Genomic DNA, 22,174 nt, shown 5'->3' with positions numbered 1-22,174 from the left:
TATAAATACATCGGGTTAATGTAATGGCTCGTGTCTAATCAGCTTGAAGGTGGGAGCTCGGAGATTCCAATTAGCCAATACGGTTTCTGATACCATTCGAACTTTCATTACTTTATTTAATTAGAATCGGCTAAGCCAGAGGGTATGGGTTATGCAAAAAAGTTGTTACTTTGGCCCACTGCTTGCAATCTCATTATGGCATTGAAACAAGAAATCGGGGCACGAGCGATTCTGGTCTGGATTGTTCAAGCACACTTTGTTCCTGCCAATTGACTCCTCATTTAAAAAATCATCCAAAAAGTTGTTCTCTAACGAGCCAACGAATAAGAGCGGTTCTAGACTCGCATTAATATTGAATTTTCGCGTTTTGCGTCAAGACTAGAAACATTTCTAAGATAATATTTGGTACAAAAATGTACGCAATTTAACGCTCTATCTCGCCATGGAAACTAGCTTTTTATAGCTCAACCGGTTCTCTACATAGGAGTCAACAAATAAGAGCTGTTCTAAGGACTCGCATTAATTCTGAATGTATTGTATTTTGCGTAAACTCGAAAAGTTTCTAACATGATGCTAAGTATAGAAAAAAGTAAACAGCTAATGCTCTATTTCCCGATCAAAACTAGAGCTTTGTAGCTCGTCCGGTACTCTAACTAAGAGCCAACGAATAAGAGCGGTTCTAGACTCGCATTAATCCTGAATTTTCGCATTTTGCGTAAAAATTAGAAATATTTCTAAAACGATGTTTAGTACAAAAAAGTAGCCGATTAAACGCTCTATCTCGCCATGGAAACTATATCTTTATAGCTCAAGCGGTTCTCTAAATAGGAGCCAGCAAATAAGAGCGGTTCTAAAGACTCGCATTAATTCTCAATTTTCGCATTTTGCATGATCGTTGTGAAACCTTGACATTGTGGACAAAAGTTGTTCTTCAAAGTCATGCACATTCGATCCAATTAACATTAAATCACCAACTAATTTAAAGTGAAGGAACTAGTTGATCGATTTTATTGAATTTTGCAATCCATTTATTGGAACTTTTATTACTCATTTTACAATCACCTTCACACACGCGCCGGCTTTGTTTCAGCTTCAAGACAAATTTGTCTCATTAATACGTTGAAGGCGCACACTTGGCTAATTTTTCGGGAACATGTGCAGAAACTTTCATATTCTCGCTTAATTTTATGCATTTATTCAGTAATGGTTCATATAGCTTTCTTCGTTAATTATGAGTAAGTCAGATAATTTTCTAATAGTCTAGATGAGAAAGTCGATTTTTACTCCAGGGCATTTTAAGGCATTATTTGTTACAATATTTCATAAGCAGTTGAATAATAATCATCGGTAGGACTAAAGAACATAATGCAAACAAACTAATAATTTGTTTCAATTCATAGGACAATCATCGACACCGAGATGATAAGAGACAAATTGTTGCCGTAAATTTATGCTTTAGTAAATTTATTCATCTCAATTACACGAATAAACTCCTGCTCCTTAAACTCCTATGGGCGTAAAATAAATTACTTTGTACAATAAATTCATATGAAATCAGGTCCTGACTGAACAGTTAAAGTATACCTACGTACTAGCTTAAAAAGCCTATAATATCAAAAGTTCAGATCCAACTCGAATGAAGAACATAACACACACAAAAATGACTTCCTCTTGGCATTTGGCTAATAGTGACTAGCATGCAGAAGAGCAATTTACCTTGCGAGTTTTGAATGCAGAAATACTGTGAATCCGAAGACTCATTGTTCCCTAGTCTAGGTTAAGAAGGACCTAAATGACTACATAACATGGCACTAAACACTCAAATCTTTGGCTTGTACAGCCCATATCCGCCTCCAAAACTTCCAGTCACTTGATTATGGTGAGTTTGTTTGGAGCGGCATTTGGTTCCATATAAAATATCCTCCACTTTTCCGGCCAGGATTCGGAAATTCGGCTCTTTGGGGTTTAAAGAGCCATTGGCGACTTTCTGGAACCTGGACGTCAGAATCCATAGTTCTTGTTCGCCTTTTTTGTTCCGAATTATCTACGATATATCAGTGGGAGTTGGTGAGAAAAATGGATACCAACCAAATGTCTGGAAAATATGTATAGATTAAGTGTTCACCTTCACGCCACTGGGAAATTGTAAAGTTTCCGGATTAACTGCCACCACGTCAAAGTTCTTCCGTCCGTATTCGGTCCTGGTGTTCCAACACATTATTTGAGTATCTTTCATCAGGCCGAACAACATCACGCCATCTTTGTCGATGGCTTCAGCTGCTGTTTGGGTACTTCTCTGATTGGCAAAAGTCTGGAAAACCCAAACAGACTTTATTTGAGATGGTTAAAACGATTTTGGTGTTTTATTGGAGACTGACGATTCAACTGGCGAAAGAGACGAAAATCTGCTCATCAGAACGAGATTTTAATGAGACAACTGTTCGGCGCGAAACAATTGGAGATAAAGGCAAGTTAGAAGCAAAACAACGGAAGAACTAGTTTAATTTAGTTAGAAGTTATCTTCATCCTACAATTTGCTGAAGCTTCATGAATCTTTTGGCTTTTGAAATGGAAATTGGACCACTATTTCTCATTTTTTGCCCTCAAGGGCCACTTTTTCCATAACTATTACCTTGCGCTTTTCCAGACCTTTTCCAGACCTTTTCCAGATTTGACGCAAATAATAGCGACAACTTACATTAAATATCTGGGGCGCTGCAGCCGCATCATGTTCAAATATCGAGCTGTTCCGCAAATGCGATGTATAAACCCAGTTCTCCGTTGGACTTGACATGGCATGGTAAAACAGAATCCTGTCCTGACCGGGATAATGAGGAGACAACGCCAGTCCCAAGAGGCCATCCATCAAATCGAAACTTTCTCCTGGAATGGACAGACTTTGAATGGATCCGATGCATTGCGACTCAATACGAACCTGCAATCGTGTAGGTCCCGTGGCTGGGATATGGATAGAAGGTCTTGTCCTGGATCCTCCAGGACTTGTCGTGGGCCACGTCGTAGACCAAGAGCGAAAATCCTAAAACATCGGCAATGTAAACGAAAGTGTCCCTGCATCCAGAGTTGGGATCTCGGACATCGACTTCCGGAGTGACTAGGAGGTAGTGATTAGACACTACATCGTTAGGGAGCAGATGTCTGTGCAGGATTTGCTTCTGGAAAAATACTTTCAAATTAATTCACCATTGTCAAGTCTTTCATGGCCGAACTACCACAATTTTCCTGCTGTAAAACGCATCGGAACTTCGGTCATTTTCAGGAAATAAAACAGATTCAACCCAGTACCTACTAAGCAAATTTTCATTCGTTTCTTAATCCCCGAAGCTTTTAGTGAAAAAACTGGGTGCATTCAAGTGCAAACAAAGCTGGTTGTAGTGGAAGTCTGGTCGGTGGAACCGATTGCTCACGTTTGTTCTTAATTTGACTAATGACTTGCCATTGATAATTTTCCGACACTCTTTAGGCCTGCAGTATCGAAACGGCACTTTCCGCAGGTTCAGCAATTTGCCATTTCAAGGCCCTGCTTTCATCATCAGAAAATTGCATTATTTTGAAAAACTCTTCCTCCTTTCTGTGTTTAGACCACAAGTTGATAAGTTCCGAATCGACAAAATCAAAATTGTGTGTTCATGGGAACGACCCTTTCAGGAAAAAATTTCCATTCACAACAAATGAACGCAGGCATGTAGATCCAAATGTTAAAATTAGCGGTTTTGATGAAAGAGCTGCAAACAATAGCGCATGCAACCGTTGACAAAAACCTTTTATCTCATTAGCGCGACATGCGAATGCCCACATTGGTCACAGTTTGCCGATTTTTTGGCAGTTTTTAAGGTCAGATAACGGATAATTGGTGTTACTTACCGTGCTTAAATCGAAGCACAGGATTTGAGGGCGGCAGATTACTTTTTCGCCGACTTTTCCGGTGTCCAGCACCCATAAACGTCCACATTCATCAATCTAAAATTTAACAGATTTTTAATTAAACTGGAAACTTTTTTGATAGTTATCAGTACCTTTACTCGAAATACCGACACTATTCTATCAGTGTGGCATCCTTCGGGGTTTCTATGCCACTGCCAGTCCGGATATGGTTTGATCAGTGGGTTTCCTTCGTAGGTTCTATTGGTTACGGTGCCCAAAGTTGCGGGTATTCCCTCAACGAATTTTGGTATTGTCACGAAGACTTGGTTTCTTTGCTTGACTGCTATTGTTTTATGATGCAAATTAAGCTTTAAAATCTCAATTAAAAGTGAAAATCTAGAAAAAATAAACCTACGAGCATAATAGACATCAACATCAATGGGTGCGATGACTCCAGGAGTGAAAACTCCCGAATCAATATCGATTTGTCGTTGATATAGGGATTCATAGTCGAACTCCAATTGGTTCCACTGGTAAATGGTCTTGAAGTTGGGAGTATCCGCTTGAGCTGGTTGAGGGATTATTGAGCAAATCCCCAACACCATACAAATCCATTGGGTCCCTAAATAAAAATATGTTTTATTGCCCAGCAGGTGAACAAGTAGGTTAACGACACAAGTTTTAGATAGAGCGAGATATTTTCACGCAACAAACCCACATTTGTGCGTAGAAAAAGCGCACTTACTTGACCAATTCAAAACCCCTGGACTTTCCCGGGCAACATTCAAGATTCGTTCGTTGTGGTAAAACTTGTACCCGCGCCTGTCTCCTCTAAAGGGAATAATTGAACAGCACAACACCAAGAGAAGGAAACACTTTTTCATTTTCACCAGCTGATGAATGAAGGGAAATCAACTGGAAACTTCTGCCGCACATTAAAAAGCCTCGGGAAATGATGCCATTTGGAAATCATTTAAATTCTAATGCGGTTTTTTCTTCGGTAAATGTGCAGACAATGGTAATAGTCGACTGAGAATGAGCGACGACGGTGAAGCGTGAAAAGTGAGAGCAAATATAGATTATTACTGTTGTTGAATTATCCGCTAAATGGTCAAAAAATCAGACGAGGGTTTTTAGGGGAGAATTTCCAGTTTATGAGATCCAATTATATTAGATTATGCGAAAAGATATTAGTTCTTATGCAGCACACACGCAACTTTTTCGGGCGGAAAAACGCTGCGTTTTCAACACAAAAAATGGAGCTTCATTAGTTCAATAAATCACGGTTCTTCATCAAAGCTCTTCATCTTTTTTGCTTCCTCAACTTCCGGGTTGTCACTGTTACCATAGCAGCTTTTAACATGATTTTCTCATTCTTCCAGGGCTTTTTTAAGTCAAGAATTTTTCTCCTGATTTAAAATATGTCCCTATTTCTTCTTTCTTTATGGTGCACTGTTCTACTCTGTGTGCGCTTTAATGTTGCAATTAATTTTCCCTGTTGTCCTTAACAATTTTTTCATTTCCTCAACAAGAATACTCAAACCCTGACTAGTTTCTAGTGTTACGTTTGAAGAAGCCGCTTTCCCAATGATTACAATTTTGGGAATTACACTCAATGATTTTTTTTTCGTTAAAAAATACGCTCAACTAGTGCAGAAAAAGTAGTTATTGCGTCGACTACCGGAAACTTTAACAACCCAGCCGCTAATTAGACGCATTTGTTGGTGTGTTTTGGTGGAGAATTTCGTTTTTTAGTAACAATTAAACTGTTCATTTTCCTTCGGGTTTTGCGCTTGAACTTGCCCGATTTCGCTGAACCAAAGTCGGAAAATACCCGCCATGAATGAATTGCTCGTTTCACAAACCATATTGTAAACTTTAATAGCCCTGACCTGACGAGGCAACTATTATGTTTGTGGTAAACCAGTAAGACACCAACGCTTATCGAATTTTAAAGTCAAATTTTTTAATCACCGGAAAACCAGAACGATTGTTGGAAACCCTACTTCAGACGTAATATTACGTGATGTCTGCACTATGAACATCCGGATTTTCCGATATCTGCTGATTTCAATTTTAATTGCTTGTTTCAATTTCGTGCCTGTGTGCCTGATTATTAATTATTATTATTATTAAATTCGTTTGGGGAAACTGACAGGATTTTTATATGATTTCACATTGTGCGCATTTGAAAGACATTGGAGCTCCTCCTGTTGTCGTCTTCAGAAAAAACCTTGGAGTTATTTAGCAGGGTTTCCAGAAAATTGAATTCCGCCTTCAACGTTTAACTCAGAAGATTTTTTCTGAAAGCCGCAATTTCCAGCACTTTTTGCTGAAAACTCTCATCCCAAGTTAACCAATTGAAAATTATCAAGCTACAAAGATCGGTTCGGCCACTTGAAGAAAATTCTGTCAACAACCACACGAAGATCACACGGGCAAAACACCACACATTTGCCAACTTTGCTGGCTGATACTTAACTGGAGGTTACTTTTCGAAGCACTTCGTCGACTTTCTATAGAACTAAACTAGATTTTTATGTGTCATTTTCTGGGTAAAAGACACCGGAGGAAACTGATACTCTCACCTGATACGTTCCGTTTTGCCTTTCATTGTTTATGCATGGAAAAATTGGGACATTGGCTCAGTGGGTTAGTGAACCAAAGGCACAATACTTTAGCAGATTGTTTTACATTTACATTGCAAATTTACCTTGGCACTGTGTAAATAGTGTTCGGTTTCAGGCAAGTTATTTTTCGGGGAACTGAAAGAAAGGTGTTGCAAACATACAATTTTCGCCGCTGTGATGATGGAACATTCATAGAATTTTTTGCTATGTTCCAAGACCACTTTTTTCTGCCTCCCGAGATGAAACAACCGGTTTATCTGCAAATCGAACTTCTCTGCATCATGCATTTAGATCTTTGGCACTTAATATTATTTCCGAAGAATACACAACACAACGGAGTTTCTTTTCAAGACAAATAGGAAAACTGCGGCCACAAAAAACCATCTTGGAATTAACTTACCTTAATTAATTGCCATAAAAACTGAATATTTTCCTATAGCGTTATGTAAAGAGCGCATTATCTCACCTATTCTCTTATTGCATGAATATGCAATGAAACCGTATAATTGTGATTTTGTTTATTTCCAAATCGACATAACAGTTCGTCAAATTGCGTTGTTCTTTAATTGTTCATCTGCTGTTCATTTATTGACGGTTTTTATCTTTCGGTACTAAATTTAGAACGTAGTTTTAGGTTCATTGTCAGATAATTCTTTTTAAATTGCTTCAAGTCAGGCTTAGCACGCAACTTTTTTAATTAATTTTCCCAACGAATGTGTTCAGATAAAGTTTAACGATTTGAATTCGACCGGTCGACCTTAGCTTGGACCGAAGAATAGATGTTCTAAACTTGATTTTGGAATTTTATATCAATATTAAATATTTCATTGATTTATTAATATCAGGTCAAGGTACACACTCACACTCCCTTAAAAACACTTTATTTTACTAGATTAGCAGGACTTGATTTATATAATTTCCAACGTTTTGCATTATTTTCAATATTTTTAGTTTAAAAAAATGGTCAATTTTAAAAAACACACGTTTGTTTTTACTCCGAAAAAAATCGCGAAATTAACTCGCAAAAACAACGTGTTTTTGTATTTTGAAATTATGCGTTAAATCTCTTTTACTCGCTTTTGAATTTTTCCCAATTTTCACGGCCAATTTATCAATTAAAATAAAAACATATCTTGGTAGGAAATTTAAGACTTTTACCTCGTTCTTGACATAAAATTCTAACAAATCGGTACGAGGGCGACATTGGAGTCAAATAAAACACCTACTTTAAAATTCCAAATATCTAGTGGTCAATTCCTTATCACGTATTTTGCTGGTTTTTCGACTTTACCAGAACCAAGTGAAAATATCAAGTACGTCTAAAGGCTGCTTCCGCCAGAACTACAATTTAAACAACGCTTCAAAGTCTTCCAATAGTTTATTTACCAATTTGTTTAATAGTTTAATTTATAAATCATTTGTGTATATAAAAATTGATGTTTTTTGGTGTCTGTTGTGCAGACGTAAGTTGTCCTTTCTTCTCCGGCGCTTCATTTCGAATTTTTCTGAATCGTTTTTAGATTTAAAAATTAGTTTAAAAGTTTGCAACAAACAGATAGTTTCTATTGTCTTTTTGCAGCAAAACTCTGTTAACGAAATGTTCTTTAGCTTTCCTCGATCTTAGACTTTTGCTACGCTCCTTAGGAGAGCAAAACGCGAATTAGTCTACATACCAGCGTTTCCACCAAAAACTCCATTAACAAAAGTTGTTAGTAAATGAACTATTTATAAGGCGAACTAATATCATACTAAACGCGTTATTTAAACGCCATTTAAATCACTTTCTCGTATTAAAATATTATATTTAGTACCTAATTTAACTTTCTTTAGGCATTTAACTGAGGTCGTGGTGACAAGTTTTTTATATAGAAATACTTAACGCAATCGTTATTAAACTGCAAATTATCACAAACTGAATGCCAATATTTGTTTACAAGATAATGAGGAAAGAGAAAAATAAAAGTTCGGCCGTCAAAGGGTAAAAAATGTGTTTATCTCAGGCTCCCGCAAGGCCGGTTTTGAGCCTCATCCTCTAAGGTTCAGTCTGTGATTAAAATCCTGGATTTTCCTCAGGAAAACTCATCAGCGACATAAAACACATTGGCGAATAAATAAAGTGTAGGTCTCAAAAACAAGATCAATTTGTCAATTTACTTACCCCGATTCATTTGGCCGTTAAACTTGGTGACGAAAAATCTTCACTGCACAACTTAAGCGAGTTCAATCAAGTGCGCCTTCTGATTGAATAATGTTATTAATTATTTTCCGAACCGATAACCCGGTTTGGTTATTATGGGGAATGTTTATGTTTATTTGTTACCAAAATGCGATAATTCATGGAAAATTGAAAACCGGTTGAAAAGTAACAGTAGATACTAGCGAAGCTCGATCGACTGAGACCATGAGCGAAGTCAAAATCCAGTCTTTAGCGATGGTCGGGTACGAAGCCCATACTAAATATATACAGGGGACGACATGATGAATATTGTATTCTGTCGCTGGAGATGAATGTTTAAGTATCATTAGATACATGCTTGTGGTTAAAGAAACATTCCCCGTATCGTGTTGGCCGATAAGGAATTGAAGTCAGTGGAATTTCCGTCCTAATTTTCTAAGAAAATCCGCGTTTATCTAATATAGATCACAAACGTTGTTGCGTTAAGTTAATGGTGCAAGCATTAACTGTTTTTAATTAACATTTAAAATTGGGCTACTTCCATTTACGTATTTCTAGATAATGGTTCTACTTTTCATCTTTAAGCTCAATCTGCTGGATACAATTATTAATTAGGAGCTAAACAGGTTTCCTTATTACCAACGAATGTCTGCCGATTGATTTTGCATTACGAATCATCATTCTAAGGTGCTTTTTTCCTATTCATGCGAAGAAGATTATTAAGTTGAATTGCAAAAGGTGCATTCAACAACCAATTATTCCTATTTAAAGCGCTTTTTTTAGACCGACAGTGTAAAATGTTAGAAAATATGAAAAACTCTAACTAAAATTCAAGTAGCAATGAATTAACTGGAACATTTTTTGCTAAAAATGTACCCGAAATTGCGTATCTTAATTTTTGCTTAGAAACGCGTTGTTTTCATTTATCGCTTTAGTGAGTGCCGAGCCTTTCAGACACTGGGTTTCTCTGGTTTTAAATATTATTTAGTTTTCACCATCCAGCCAGTGAAAAACATAAAAATAGTAATTAAAATTAAAATTAATCAAAACCCATTTTCCCGCCAGTAAGAAAGGTGAACAAAAGCGCGCACTTTAAAGTTTATTATTGAAAACATTCTTTTTATTCAAGCAACTTGCTTAAGACAGCCAGGGTGAAATCGTAAAAAAACATTACAAATACAAACTGAAATTTAAAATCGATCGGAAAATCGTAGAGTAACGTAGCAAAGGCCTTTAAAGCACCGTTGCCTCATCGTCCCGAGCAATTATGCAATTTACAATTTGACATGTATCGGTTTTAAACCTACAAAAATGAAGTTGGGGTTAATACAAATGAAAACAATAACAAAAAACTTTTTAATAGAATATCCGGAGAATGATCAATATTAAATTCCGCAAAAACAAAGCGTACATGCAGCCCCTTGTCCTGTTATCACTTCTAATCATAGGTAAGTCTAATTGGGTCGCGATGGTGTTTTACTTTACTTGCTCATAAAAAAATAATAAGGACGAAATTCCATCCTCAAACATTGGGGTTTTCGTCTATTTTCAAAGACCTTTATTTGGCGAGAAATTGTTGATCATCTGCAGCCGTCGAACAAAATCCACCCCATCAACTAGTCATGAAGAATAAAGAAAATAGAACCTTAAAATGAAACATCCACTAACAATAATGTCTGTCCGTTATCGTAATCATATTTTTTAGGTTCCCATGCAACTGAAACCGATCTTCACAACGAAGATGATACCAATTCCCAAAGCGAAAACATCCTCAAAGAAAACTACGAGCCCGTTTTCGCCGAACCGCTATCCGATGCTCTTTCTGAAATAAACAATTCGGCAAGTCAAAGCTCTAATGTGACCATCGAAGAGTCCAGCAATTCAACTACTAATCCCGAGAATGAGACTGGAAATATTTTCAAATGTTTCCAGGTGCCCACTGAGCCTGTTGTGCAGCTTGTGAACGATACCGAACTGATCAAGCTCCTGATGCCTGGCCCCAAATCTGCAAGCCGAAATGTTGCTGCGCCCTGTATTGCTGTGCTCTTCTATTCCAAGAACTGCCCGTTTTCCAGCATGGCAGCGCCTCACTTTAACGCGTTGGCCAGAGCGTTTACCGACATAAAACTGGTCGCAATTAATGCTATGCATTACCACTTGTTTAACACTCAGAACGGGATCGTCGGAGTGCCCACATTGCTGCTATTTCACAACGGGAGGTCCGTGATTCGGTACAATGGCTCCGAATATAACTTAGAGGCTTTCATCAGTTTTATTGCGAAGAATACCAACTTGATCCCGATACCCAATTCTGTCGTTACATCGTCGGACTTTGCAGGTCCCGTCGTTAGCTCGCCATCCAAAGACTCCGATATGTTTCTGATACTTTCATGGCTGTTTATCGTGGTTTGTTCCTGTTATTATTTCTCTAAATCTAGGGTGTGGAAGTGGATGGTGGAAACAATACAGAGAAACTGGCGGGAATCGGAACAGCATGCCCAACACGAGCATATGGAATAGAACTATTGATGTTTTCGTTGTTTAATAAAAAGCTGTTTTTTTCTATAATATATTTAATATAAATATATCTCCCTATGTTAAATAAGTTAATTAGAACTACTTGCGATAATGCCAACAAGCAATGAATAGTCATAAAAAACATGGGTAGAAATGCAGTAAAATGAGGCAACCATACAATACGTTGCATAAACATAACATTTATCGAGTCAAAAATACACTACGCTTACGACAACGGTTAGCAACTAGGGATTTCCTAAGTTGGTTTACAGTTTAAAATTTTCTCTATGATTCTGGCATTCCTGATGTGAGGTAGACACAAGTGACCCCAAGAGAGATTCGGCCATGTGAACATTTCAGTGAGTTCAATATAATCTGTCAAGTAACTTAACTGGTATTGAAATAAAAAAAATATTTGTACTTTACTGGAACCTTAAGACTAATAATACGGGTTTTCAGCTTAATCACTCCAGGACCCTCCTGGGGTTCCCGGGCTGTCTAAATTGCTAGATGAGCTTCCTATACTTTCGCAAGCTTCCATGAAAAGATCAGGATTAACCATTTCCATCACTCTCCACGCCAGTGTTTTGCCAGCTAAAAGTGCCCGTAAATGCTGACTATGGGTGTCTCACAACATTACAAAATCTGCCTTACCCATGTGAACGTTTCCTTTTATTTCATCAGAACCTTCGCAATAGTGTAACGCGGCTTTTCTGAGATTTTCACATCGGCATTGGTCGGCTAGTAAAAGAATGTTTGCCACATTGGCGGGCGTCAGACTTTCTATCAAATGCCTTTCGCAAAGGCCCTTCAGACCTAGAAGATTTCGATTATTCTTTAATCTCGGACTCAAAGGATTGGATTCTTACCTTGCAGGTGATAAACGATGCTAATTGGCAGGAGTTTAGCAGCGTATTTATCGGCACAGTCCACCTTGTCCGTGTAAATATACCGGACAAGTTCATTCACCACACCGTAAGAATATTCTGGGAGACACAGGAGATATTTCATGCCCTGGAAAAGCTGTTTGAGTGTTTGTTCTTGGAGAATCGCCGCGAACTTACCTTATTTTTACCATCACTCTGCTCTTCCATTCTTGTGGCTAACTTGTCGCTCCTTGTCCGGATTATCCAGCTATGCACTATCAAGGGCGTTTTTTCGCAGTCCTTGTTTTCTGAATCACAGTAGCACTCGATGAGTGTGTCTTTGCTCTCTTCATTCACCATCAGTCGCGCCATGTCTTGCGACAGGCTGTGCACCTCTTCGTCGCTTTGGATGATTTGGATTTTCACCATTATTTTCACGTCTTTGTCTGCAAACATTAAACAGAAATTTATTAGTTTATGACTGTCCCCTAAGCTGGAAAATGAACAGCATCCCACCTGGATCTATGTGCCTTTCCATAACTCCTAAGCTCTTGTAACCGACGGATAAGAGCTCTTTGGTGTTTTGCAAGTTGAGAACCACACTGGAAATAGGGCAGCATTCCCAATGCTTAATATGCGCGTTCCAGACACCAAACTGGAACCGGACTCTCGCCTGTCCAGTTTCTTCCGTTTCGGATCCAGTTAGATTCAAGCAGATAACTAAAGGGTTGGTTACTTTCTTGCCATTTGCACCTGCAAGTTTCACAGCTTAAGTACCGGCGTGAAGCGTTTTTAAGTCGATTTATTTCGCATGAGTTGAGATCACTTTTTGTGTGTTTTATCGCGAATTAATGCGCATTTCTGTTTTAAGTCTCATCTATTTCGACTTCTCACGCTCTTTTATCAATGGAATAATCCCTAGAGTGTAAATAGTCCAATTTATTGACTGTCAATAGCTTAAGCCGGTTATTTATTTGTTTAAGGCTTGGAGTTTTGGACTTTCCAGATGTTCCAATGCCAGTGATATCGACAAATTTATGTCCATCCCAATTCAATTGATAACAACTGATGTTTTCCATTGAAATGTCGGTGCGTCCGAGTCATTATTGAATTATCAAAAGAGATAGACTTTCGAGGCCGTTCCTTGAAACTAATGGGTTTTTCGGGTTTGTCGGGTTTTTAGGCCGTCGTTCGGTAGAATTTCTTCTTGACGCTTCGCAGATGAGAACGACTAACTAACTAAAAACCCGAAAAACTCATTAGTTTCATTATTGAATTGGTTCCTTGGTCCTTTCGTCGGCGCTTTTTACTTTGTCAAATCTTGTGCGTTTTCTTTAAATTGCTCGTCGATAAGACAATAATTGCCGATTTTTGCGTGTAGTTGAAAGTTAGATTTCTCTTCAAGGTGTGCCGCATTTCTTCGCGCTCTAGATGTGGACACTAGTATTTTCTCTGGTTAATTGAAACCTTAAAGCTCTCAATTGCTGTTTTTCATCTGATTTCAGCCAGCTACAAACTATCAAGCAATACCAATGGATTTTAATGAATAATTGATTGGAAAAAATTAATGATCTCGCAATTTATTTGGCGACTTACTAACAGACATGGTGAAAAGTAGGCGATCAATCTAATTGCGCTAATCAATGATTGGGTACCGTACCCATAATGACGCAATGGATCTTGGCATAGGATTGCGCTTGGAAACAACCTGATATTTAAATTACTTATCGCAATAATCAATGAGAGTTACGTAAAGCGACTATCAAGAACCGAACAGATAAGGTCAGGCCAAAAACTTGAATTCAATTATGAGTAGAAGCAATTGCGAATAGCAGCTGCATTAAAATAGAATGGTTGCGGATAAAAGCTTTTAGCCGATCCCGCATGCATTCGAGAAATAACATTTTAAGATGGGATGAGAATTTACCTTTCCAAAATCGTACGGAAATATTCCAAAATGTAGTCATGCCATTGACTGAGCACCGAAATTCCGGGCTATCAAGCAGATCCCGTTTCTTAATTGTATGGTGAAACCGTTTGATTTTCCAGATTTTGCGGAAGACCAACTCGGAAGCCACCTGGAAGCATGAAAACATAGAGCTAAAAACAAAAAAGATATTAATATTGCGTCGATAAATTGCTTAGATACAGTTGCAGTCTAAGAATGAGAATAAACAACAACTAAACATTACCTAACGAACAGGACATAAGCATCTGCAAATCACGTCCATATTAATCACGCAAGTGCGCGCATTTTTTCTTATTATTTACACTAAAAACAACTTACGGGTACTTCCAGTTCTTCGTGAATCGAACCCACTTCTATGTCAAGGGATTCCTTCGAATTGTGCGTATTCTTGGCCTTGTTTTTCGGCTTGGTCGGCATGATGTTGAGTCTGGAAGCAAACAATAACACTAATAGAATTTCGTTACCGGCTACCAAATATACGACTAACTTGCGTTTCAGCGCCTTAAAAACTAAGCTACAATAAAGATAAAACTTTATAACCGGAGGCTCTTCAAAACCCGCTGGAATATTCACGATTTAAATTAGGAAATCATCATCAAATCATCATATAAGCAAGTCTAATTTAAAGATCAACATTTTGTGTACCAATTCAAGCTAGGTGATCTATTTGAACAATTAAACTTTCAGTACTAATTGAGCCCCGAAAGGTTTCTTATGGCGATATATACAGGCATCCTGAAAATTCACTCAGTTACCGACGCCTAGCGTCCAACCATAAGTTAAGAGCGTAATCCGAACAAATTAATATTAACATTGTAAAAATGTTGGGTGGTCACCTTGGAAATTTAGCACAGAACAGTTTAGAAAAAACTGCAAAAAATTGATTTGAGAGCGTATATATTACAAGGTGAAATCATTGCTAATTATACGTGCGTTACTGGTTCGCAAATGAAATTTTTTGAGAATTCTATTTTAAAATTTTCTGGATTTTTCAAATTATATAACAAAGAAATCTACAAATATAGAAAACACCAAATAGCATTTCCCTACGCGTGCCGCCATTGGCTTTAAGCACAAAGAAAATTAAATAACTGAACGAAAACAGGAAATAGAAAACGTGAAACCACACGTGTTGGCATTACATGTTGCCATAATTGAACGGTTTCTTACTGGAAAATTTAGCAAACATTTGATAGTCAAATAACAAAAGCATTAATAAGTAAAACTTACAGTTTCATCTTCTAGAGAACCGGTGACAAAAACCAGTAACTATTTGCACTATGGACTACAGAAGCGAGTAGAAACAACCTCGTTAAATTGTCCGCTATTCTCAGCACATTATTTAAACAATTATTGACCGTATATACTTTCGCGTTAATAAAAACTGCAAATTAGATAAAGTATTTATCACAAACACGCAGAATGGGGATGTCAAGCAGCAAAACCTGTAGTAAAACCGCGAACGGATCAACCGCTAAGTTTAAACTGCGAAGCACACGATTCAACTAACTGAAAACTGAAGTTGATTTTCACTTTTACTTTTTATATTTAGATACACGATTCGTGTGCTAAAATCCGAGGTTCAGTTTGATTATTTTTAATTGAGGCGTTCTGAGAAAGAGATGCCAGAGACGTACTGATCCAAAAGGTTGAAAGTTCATTGTTTTATGCCTTGTGCAGATCCAAACACGAGCGGTTTGGGTTATTTTTATTTGATTCTACCGGTGTTTTGTGTATTTTTCCTTATTGATTGTTGATTTTAGTTGTTTGGAGATTCTGCATTTTGCGTGCTAAGTTATATATTTGGCACCGTATCAATTTCATATAGGTATTTTTTTACAATTGGGTTATTTTTCTTGTTTGTGAAACGCTCTCGCTCTCGTTGTGCAAACAGTGGAATTATTTTACAAACAATAGTCGAAAAACAAGCGAAACAAAGCAACAATTTAAGCAGTAAACATTTAAAACGCCCTCGATGGCTTTTGGTTATTTTTGCGTAAAATAAATTATGTATTCAATACGATTCAATTTAGTCAACCCTGATCAGCTTTAAAGCCATTTCAATGCATTTTGTCACTATTGCTGCTTTGATCCGGTGTTTCGACTGATTTCACTGTACTTTGCGTTCATGTTCTTTAATGCATTTAAAGCAGCCGTAGAACTAAAAACTCTTTAAACATGAAAAATCAAAATCATCCTGATAAATTCCGGTCTTTAATTTGCCTAAATTCAACACATTTAAATCAGAGAGTTCTTTAAAAAAATTATTCAAGACGATAATCCTGCTCTGCTTGCAACGCTAAAAATATGATCTTAGTACCTTTCTTATTAAATTTAAATCCGAACATGCGAAGGAACGTGTGCCGGATTCATTTGAACTTTACATTAGCACATTTCCTACAATCCTACTTATAGCCGCATGCGAAAAATCATCATTTGGATTTCTGGTTAGGATACGGAGAAAAGATTAAGTGGATTTTTGTTTGATGCATAAACTTATTTACTGAATATAACATATGGGATTTCTGTAGATGACAGAAGAGTGTTGGACGCGTAAAATATTTTAGTGGAAATAAAAAAATATTTACATCGTAGAAAGCAGCAGACATTTGTATATGTACAATCAATTTTCATTCGAACTGGTACCATTTAAGAAGAAATGCTAGCGAATGCTCGAGTTATATTTTAAACCATTGAATTTTTTTAATGTTTTAAAAACATTTGGAGCATTTTATCTGGAAAACTCATTTTAAAACTCCAGCAGAATGATGGAACGTTTTTCGGAACGGATGCCTGTTTGCCTTTTATTTTTGGTCACAAGTCGTGGATTTTTCAGTACAATCCTGTATGCGGATGCATCGAAACATGCATCCGACAAGTAAAAACTAACCCAAATCAGACTCAAAACTTGTTTTGTTATCGAAACAAACAGAATTTGTACCTGATGGCTCTAGGAAGTGTTGCCAAAACACACATTTTGCTCACACAACTCTTATTCAAATTGCCTGTGTTTCATTGGATGCTTAATGTTATTAAACTTAAATTTTTGAGAATTATTTTACTTCAGCCCGAAAGACTCACCGGTTTGGCTGCTTTTCCATTACTGCTTTGCCCATAGACTCGAATTAAACATGTTATTATTGAGGAATTTGACCAATGCTACAATGTAGCTATAAAAGTGGTTTAAATGTATTGAAATGTAATATAAGCATAAATTTGCCGAATTCTATAAATACTGCTGGTGAAATAATTTATCAGCACTTAGCAGGAGGAAATATGCGATCAATTAACTTAATGATACTTGTGGATTTCTGACAAAAGGTTGAAGATCTAGTAAGATGATAATTGGTACTGAACATACGCATTTCCTAAATGCTCGCAACTTGAGTTGAATATTAGCAGTTTAATTTGAATTAAAGTGTCGCGAAATTTGCATTGTAAATTAGCGACAACCGAACAAAGCTTGCTTGATATCATGCAGCGGCGTGATGATAAGAAGCCACTGCTTGCATGTCTGATTTTAGGTTTTACTACAATCATTGTGAGCAAGATTTTCGTATTTCCTGATCAGGATCATAAAAGTTTTATGTAAAGTCTAGAATTGATTGCGAAAGTGCCCCATAAGGGCAGCAAGTGTTCAATGATAACAAATTTAGATAGATGCCACACCATTCTGTTTGCAGTCAGTCTAAGACCAATTTCAATGAAAGCAATATCCAATAAAGATGTTTCAGGCGCAAAAATTTCTACTCAATTCGATTCCATTCAATATTTACCTCTTGAAGAACCCCATTGCTGCAGCTGCTGTTCACAGGGAAGAACCAACACAACAATGCGGAAGAGTGGTTCGAGGTTCGAGCGAAAATGACATTTTGGTTATGGGAATCCGAATTTATCAAAGAAATGGCAACCTCTGTGATAACAACTATGAACATAAAGGCTCCTGACGATGATATTTATTTAGAATTTGAAGATAAAGCCATCCTGTAGTAATTGAACGTAGTGCTATCGATTTTTGTCAACAACAGACGACAACATTGATACATTGAGCCGGTTTTGCTATATCTGAAGTATTAGCTAAAGCGAACGTAACTTTTTTCAATATCATCGTCTAATTTCGATATGACTACCTATTGGATAATACCTGATTTTCTGATTATGCGTTCTCAACAGAGCACTTTCGCGGTCATCACTTGAAACTATTGAGTTTTTCTTTTTATACTTTTTTACTGATCCCTACATCGGTTTAAGAAACATGTGAACTAATCAAATCTTTCAAAATGCTCTTTTTCTTCTGAAGTTACACTCTCGCTTAACATCAGGATTAATTGACGCCGGCATTATGTAAATTACATGCGCTAATATTTGCACAATTTAAATTTGAGTGTGCACCAAAGTTAACGGACTAGGAAAACCCGGATTTATTTCTCCTTTGTATTACAGCTTTAGCGAATTCTTTTCAATTAGATAAAACGTGTGTTCTAGTATTTGTCGAAGAAATTGTCGCTCCAGTTTCGTTAAATTAAACGCATTTTAAACATTATGTAAACAGTTAAGATTGCAACAGGTTTTTCAGGAGCTGATGATAAAACATTTAAAAAAGTTGCCTTAAATAATTCTTGTTTAACGAATCCTGAATGGAAAAAAGCCAAAAACTCAATGACGAAATCAAGGCTTTCCTGATAAGAGAAAACGCCTTCGGTTTAACGTTGTCTGGACTTTGCATCGCCCTTAACATCTGGCTAATTAAAATGCTCACTAAAAACTGCCAAGGTTTGCATTTTCCATAAACAAGTTATTGGGGCTTTTTGTTTGCTTCTTGCTTTTCTGTTTTCGTTAATATAATAAGGTCAAAAAAATTAAACTCAATGATTTTATGAGTTTTATTGCAAAAATTGTGATGGTTTCCGGTCGAGTTATTGTTAATAAAACGCTGTAGACAGAAACAGACTTTCAAGGTTTCGATATGTGGATGCGAATCTTATCATTTGCCCTAAATCATCTGTGCCATTCAATTAATGATTTCTAGACTTTTACGTGAATACTTCTGGTGGGTTTTCCCTTTATCAGTGTACAGTTTCAGTACAGTTCAAGGATTTTGGTTTGCGGAAATTCTATTTGCATACAAAGCATATTCAGCCAGCGCCAAATTTCCAATCGAGAATTTCCCACTCTACACTGCTGGAACATTAATTCATATTATGTGATCTGTGTAGAACCGAATTAGAACAACACGAGGTTAAACCGTGCTTTAGTGTTAGAAACATAAAACACTCCTCACGTAATACGCAAAATGTACATAGTAGAACAAGGAATTTGGAAACAATGCATGACTGGCTTTATTTATTGAAAAATTGCTCACAAACCATCCGATTAAGATGGACAGTTATTCCGCAAACTTTGCCAATAATACGGGAACGTTTTCATACTCGAAAGTCCAAAGTAGTTTGGAAACAGTATGACTCAGTAAGAATTTTCCATTAATTCTGCGTAACTTCAGCTCACTTTCATCTAAATCTGCTAGATTTTTTTAGCTGAATTGAGAAACACGTTGATTTTGGCCACTTCATCAGTGTATGCAGCTTCCAATGTTTCATCACAAGCCATTAGTGCAATGCCTTCAGATGAGGTTTAATTAATTTTATCGGGTCAATCTGAACTATTCTTAGTCAGCCTTTGGATTCGCATCTGTCGGCTATATTTAGTACTGTAATTTAGGTGACAATGCATCGATACTCTACTTGCCTTAATTAGAACAGGCGCCTGTATTAGTATTGATGCATGTGAAATTGATTGAATTGTTATAAAAATGCATAAAAATAAAACTAAAGCGAGTAACTGAAATGTTTGGAATCAAGTCCACTACAATATCGATGAATTATTTATGAATAAGACTGGTTTTGGAATATTTTCACAAGATCGCTCTGCAACGCATTAAAAGGACGAGGACTTTTAATGACCTGCTTTTCCTTAGTCGACCATAATTTCGCATCAGTTAATTTCCATCGAGTTTTAGAACTGCGTTTTTTTTTCATCCACTTGAAGAAAAGTTCATAGTCAGTTGAAATGCACAGCACAAGTTCAGGTTCAGGTCAGTTGAACCCAAGCTAAACCTGGATTTTCCAAGTTTTTGTAATACTTTAATACCAATTTATTCAGATAAGTATGACTGGAGTTTTTCTATGCGTTCATAGCTCAAGTTTTATTGAGCGGCGTTGATAACATTTTAATCAGGTTATACTCCGTTCTCAGGCAACCAATTCTGCGAATAAGATGGCAAACAATGTTGTTTATCTTCAATATAAATTAATTGGTGTCTATTGTTATTCACAAACACGTCGTTTTTCTTTCGACATCCACTAAACACGCAGAATATTGAACACATTGTTGTTTTTCGAAATTTCTTTTGAAATTCATTCAATTCACATTGAAAATAAACAGAGGAAATTAATAAAAATAAGGGTTTGACTTTCAGTCTTTCAAGAAATGAATGAAATTTCAACAGCACAAATCACCTTAAATGGTTCGTTGGATAAATTTCAACTTGGTACTTTCCTCAAAAAACAAACCGTTTGCCGACTTTCGTTTCGATTCAAATATTTGTTAATAATTTTTGGGTCAAGTTGTAATGTTGTTTTTCTGTTTGTGCAGCATGTAAAGTGCAACAAACTTAGAAAATTAATTAAAAAAAGAATGATAAAGTTCAGGGAGACACAGTTTGGCACGTTGCTTAGAAAGTATGCAGAATACGCGCCTATTAACAAACAATATCTCAGTAACACGCTTTGTAAGTGATTTATATACATGTGTTCCGATACATTTTCCTGGTTTATTTACCGAATCGCTTCCACGTGCCGATTTGCAATCATGTAATTAAAACGCATTAGCATTTGGCGCAAAGTTTTTCGATCTGAAGATTCTCAAATCTTAACTACATTCGAGCGATTATTTAATTGGTCGGCCGCCGATTTGCCAAAACCGGAAAAAGAAAGAAAGTTATGATGCAAAACTTCCGGGATGTGGCGGATCTAATTGGCGCTGAATAATAATTACCTTGTCGCTATAACTTTAATAGTTGCTAAAATGCCTGCTAGTTAATGCTCGTTTTCTTTTACAGCAAAAACATGAATTGAGAACGATTTTTCGTCAAGTACAGATCCATCTACGCGTTGTTTTTAATTGAAGGTGTTGTCATTGACTTTTATTGAATTTAACCAGGAAGTCAAGGCATGACATCACCTTGCTTGCGACTGAAGAGAAAAATGGCATGGTATAGGTAATGGCCAGCAAGAAGTCAGGGTCGAACTGTGCAAATTGACGCTTTATGTTAATAGCGGATTTAGTGGAAGTACTTCTAGCATGGCAACGAGAAAGTTACGCAAAAACCTTTTGTTTAGTAAAAAGAAAGTTAAAATTGATTGATCTGTTGGAATTCTACTATTTGCATTGGAAAGGAATCAAGTGACGGTTTTACATGAAAGACATAACGAGTGTAAAGACGCAGACAGTTTGATCTAATATTATTCCCGAAAGATCAAAACAGAGCGTCAGAAAATGACAAATATTTTTATTTTAATAAAATTGTCAGGTTGAGGCGTCAACATTCCCGATGCGCGTTTGAAGCACTCTTTCAGTTGGGCCTCAAGTTTGGAGGCTCGTAAAAAGTCAGCCAAAGATTGAAGTTTACTCAGTTTTCTTTCACATGAAGCTTCAACCCTTATATAATACCTGGAAAAAATTGCAACTGTTTTCATGCACTGGTTGGGAAGTTTCTAATTTTTTAACAGCCGCCTGCCTTTTTCGGGCGCTTTGTCATTTCAGACTTTTACTTGCCGGTTTTCCAAAAAACCACGAAGGCTCGCATTTCAATAAAATTTCTCCGACTTGAAGCTTCAACCCTTAGAAACTTTTCCTAAAAATTGCGACGGTCTGCATAGCCTGGTGTAGGAATTATGTTCCTCGTTTTTAGTGGACTGTATCGGATTTGTTTCTCTTCAATAAAACGCACTTTTTTTAAGACTTTAAACGAATTATATTGCTGGATAGCGTGATGACAAATCGGTTCGGCCGCTGCAGTCGAGAGCAAACTTTTTATACAACGTTGCCGGTTATTTAACGCAAAACCTTTTTACGG

At 36.9% G+C, this 22,174-nt stretch overlaps 3 protein-coding genes across 10 annotated transcripts in view; 1 reads left to right on the top strand and 2 right to left on the bottom strand.

Moving 5' to 3' along the window:
* Positions 1-1,172: 1,172 nt before the first annotated feature.
* Positions 1,173-9,003, bottom strand: LOC109545335 (major royal jelly protein 3). Of its 3 annotated transcripts, none has more exons than XM_019915965.2 (8): positions 8,671-9,003; positions 4,298-4,504; positions 4,035-4,225; positions 3,883-3,978; positions 2,936-3,173; positions 2,699-2,883; positions 2,126-2,311; positions 1,173-2,044 (listed from the first exon to the last, which is right to left on the bottom strand). In XM_019915965.2, the coding sequence occupies exons 1-8, from the start codon at positions 8,678-8,680 to the stop codon at positions 1,820-1,822; spliced, it is 1,338 nt and encodes a 445-aa protein (XP_019771524.1). In that variant the 5' UTR covers positions 8,681-9,003; the 3' UTR covers positions 1,173-1,819. The 3 variants fall into 3 exon arrangements, with proteins under 3 accessions (XP_019771524.1, XP_048520164.1, XP_048520163.1); XM_048664207.1 differs by lacking the exon at positions 8,671-9,003 and adding an exon at positions 7,671-7,889; XM_048664206.1 differs by lacking the exon at positions 8,671-9,003 and adding an exon at positions 4,628-7,302.
* Positions 9,004-9,940: 937 nt separating this feature from the next.
* On the top strand, positions 9,941-11,256 carry LOC109545343 (thioredoxin domain-containing protein 15). Its single transcript, XM_019915988.2, has 2 exons — positions 9,941-10,136; positions 10,394-11,256. The coding sequence occupies exons 1-2, from the start codon at positions 10,064-10,066 to the stop codon at positions 11,206-11,208; spliced, it is 888 nt and encodes a 295-aa protein (XP_019771547.1). The 5' UTR covers positions 9,941-10,063; the 3' UTR covers positions 11,209-11,256.
* A 129-nt stretch (positions 11,257-11,385) lies between these two features.
* LOC109545342 (speckle-type POZ protein-like) overlaps positions 11,386-22,174 on the bottom strand; it is a 13,434-nt gene continuing 2,645 nt past the window's right edge. The window contains exons 1-8 of one of the 6 annotated variants that reach the window (XM_019915983.2): positions 17,817-17,961; positions 14,359-14,467; positions 13,999-14,149; positions 12,588-12,824; positions 12,270-12,517; positions 12,075-12,219; positions 11,860-12,021; positions 11,386-11,799 (exon numbers count right to left, since the gene is read on the bottom strand). In XM_019915983.2, the coding sequence (XP_019771542.2) occupies positions 11,666-11,799; positions 11,860-12,021; positions 12,075-12,219; positions 12,270-12,517; positions 12,588-12,824; positions 13,999-14,149; positions 14,359-14,467; positions 17,817-17,833 (1,203 nt within the window). In that variant the 5' untranslated portion in view covers positions 17,834-17,961 and the 3' untranslated portion in view covers positions 11,386-11,665. Of the gene's footprint in view, positions 11,800-11,859; positions 12,022-12,074; positions 12,220-12,269; positions 12,518-12,587; positions 12,825-13,998; positions 14,172-14,358; positions 14,468-15,270; positions 15,573-16,981; positions 17,084-17,121; positions 17,246-17,816; positions 17,962-22,174 lie in introns of those variants that run through there. The other 5 variants (XM_019915981.2, XM_019915986.2, XM_019915982.2 and 2 more) reach the window with 5 other exon arrangements.

This window comes from Dendroctonus ponderosae, unplaced genomic scaffold (assembly GCF_020466585.1).
Source record: "Dendroctonus ponderosae isolate FM_Combo_2020 unplaced genomic scaffold, Dpon_F_20191213v2 Dpon_F_20191213_2, whole genome shotgun sequence".
In the NCBI taxonomy this organism is placed as follows: Eukaryota; Metazoa; Arthropoda; class Insecta; order Coleoptera; family Curculionidae; genus Dendroctonus; species Dendroctonus ponderosae.
This window is presented reverse-complemented; position numbering and strand designations above follow the sequence as displayed.

Excerpts from the sequence above, each read along its gene's own strand:
- LOC109545335 (XM_048664206.1), bottom strand. The coding sequence starts at position 4,766 with ATGAAAAAGTGTTTCCTTCTCTTGGTGTTGTGCTGTTCAATTATTCCC. Across the intron at positions 2,312-2,698 it reads CAGCGCCCCAGATATTTAAT|ACTTTTGCCAATCAGAGAAG; the intron begins GTAAGTTGTCGC and ends TGGGTTTTCCAG. Across the intron at positions 2,045-2,125 it reads AATTTCCCAGTGGCGTGAAG|ATAATTCGGAACAAAAAAGG; the intron begins GTGAACACTTAA and ends GATATATCGTAG.
- LOC109545343 (XM_019915988.2), top strand. The coding sequence starts at position 10,064 with ATGATCAATATTAAATTCCGCAAAAACAAAGCGTACATGCAGCCCCTT. Across the intron at positions 10,137-10,393 it reads GTTATCACTTCTAATCATAG|GTTCCCATGCAACTGAAACC; the intron begins GTAAGTCTAATT and ends CATATTTTTTAG.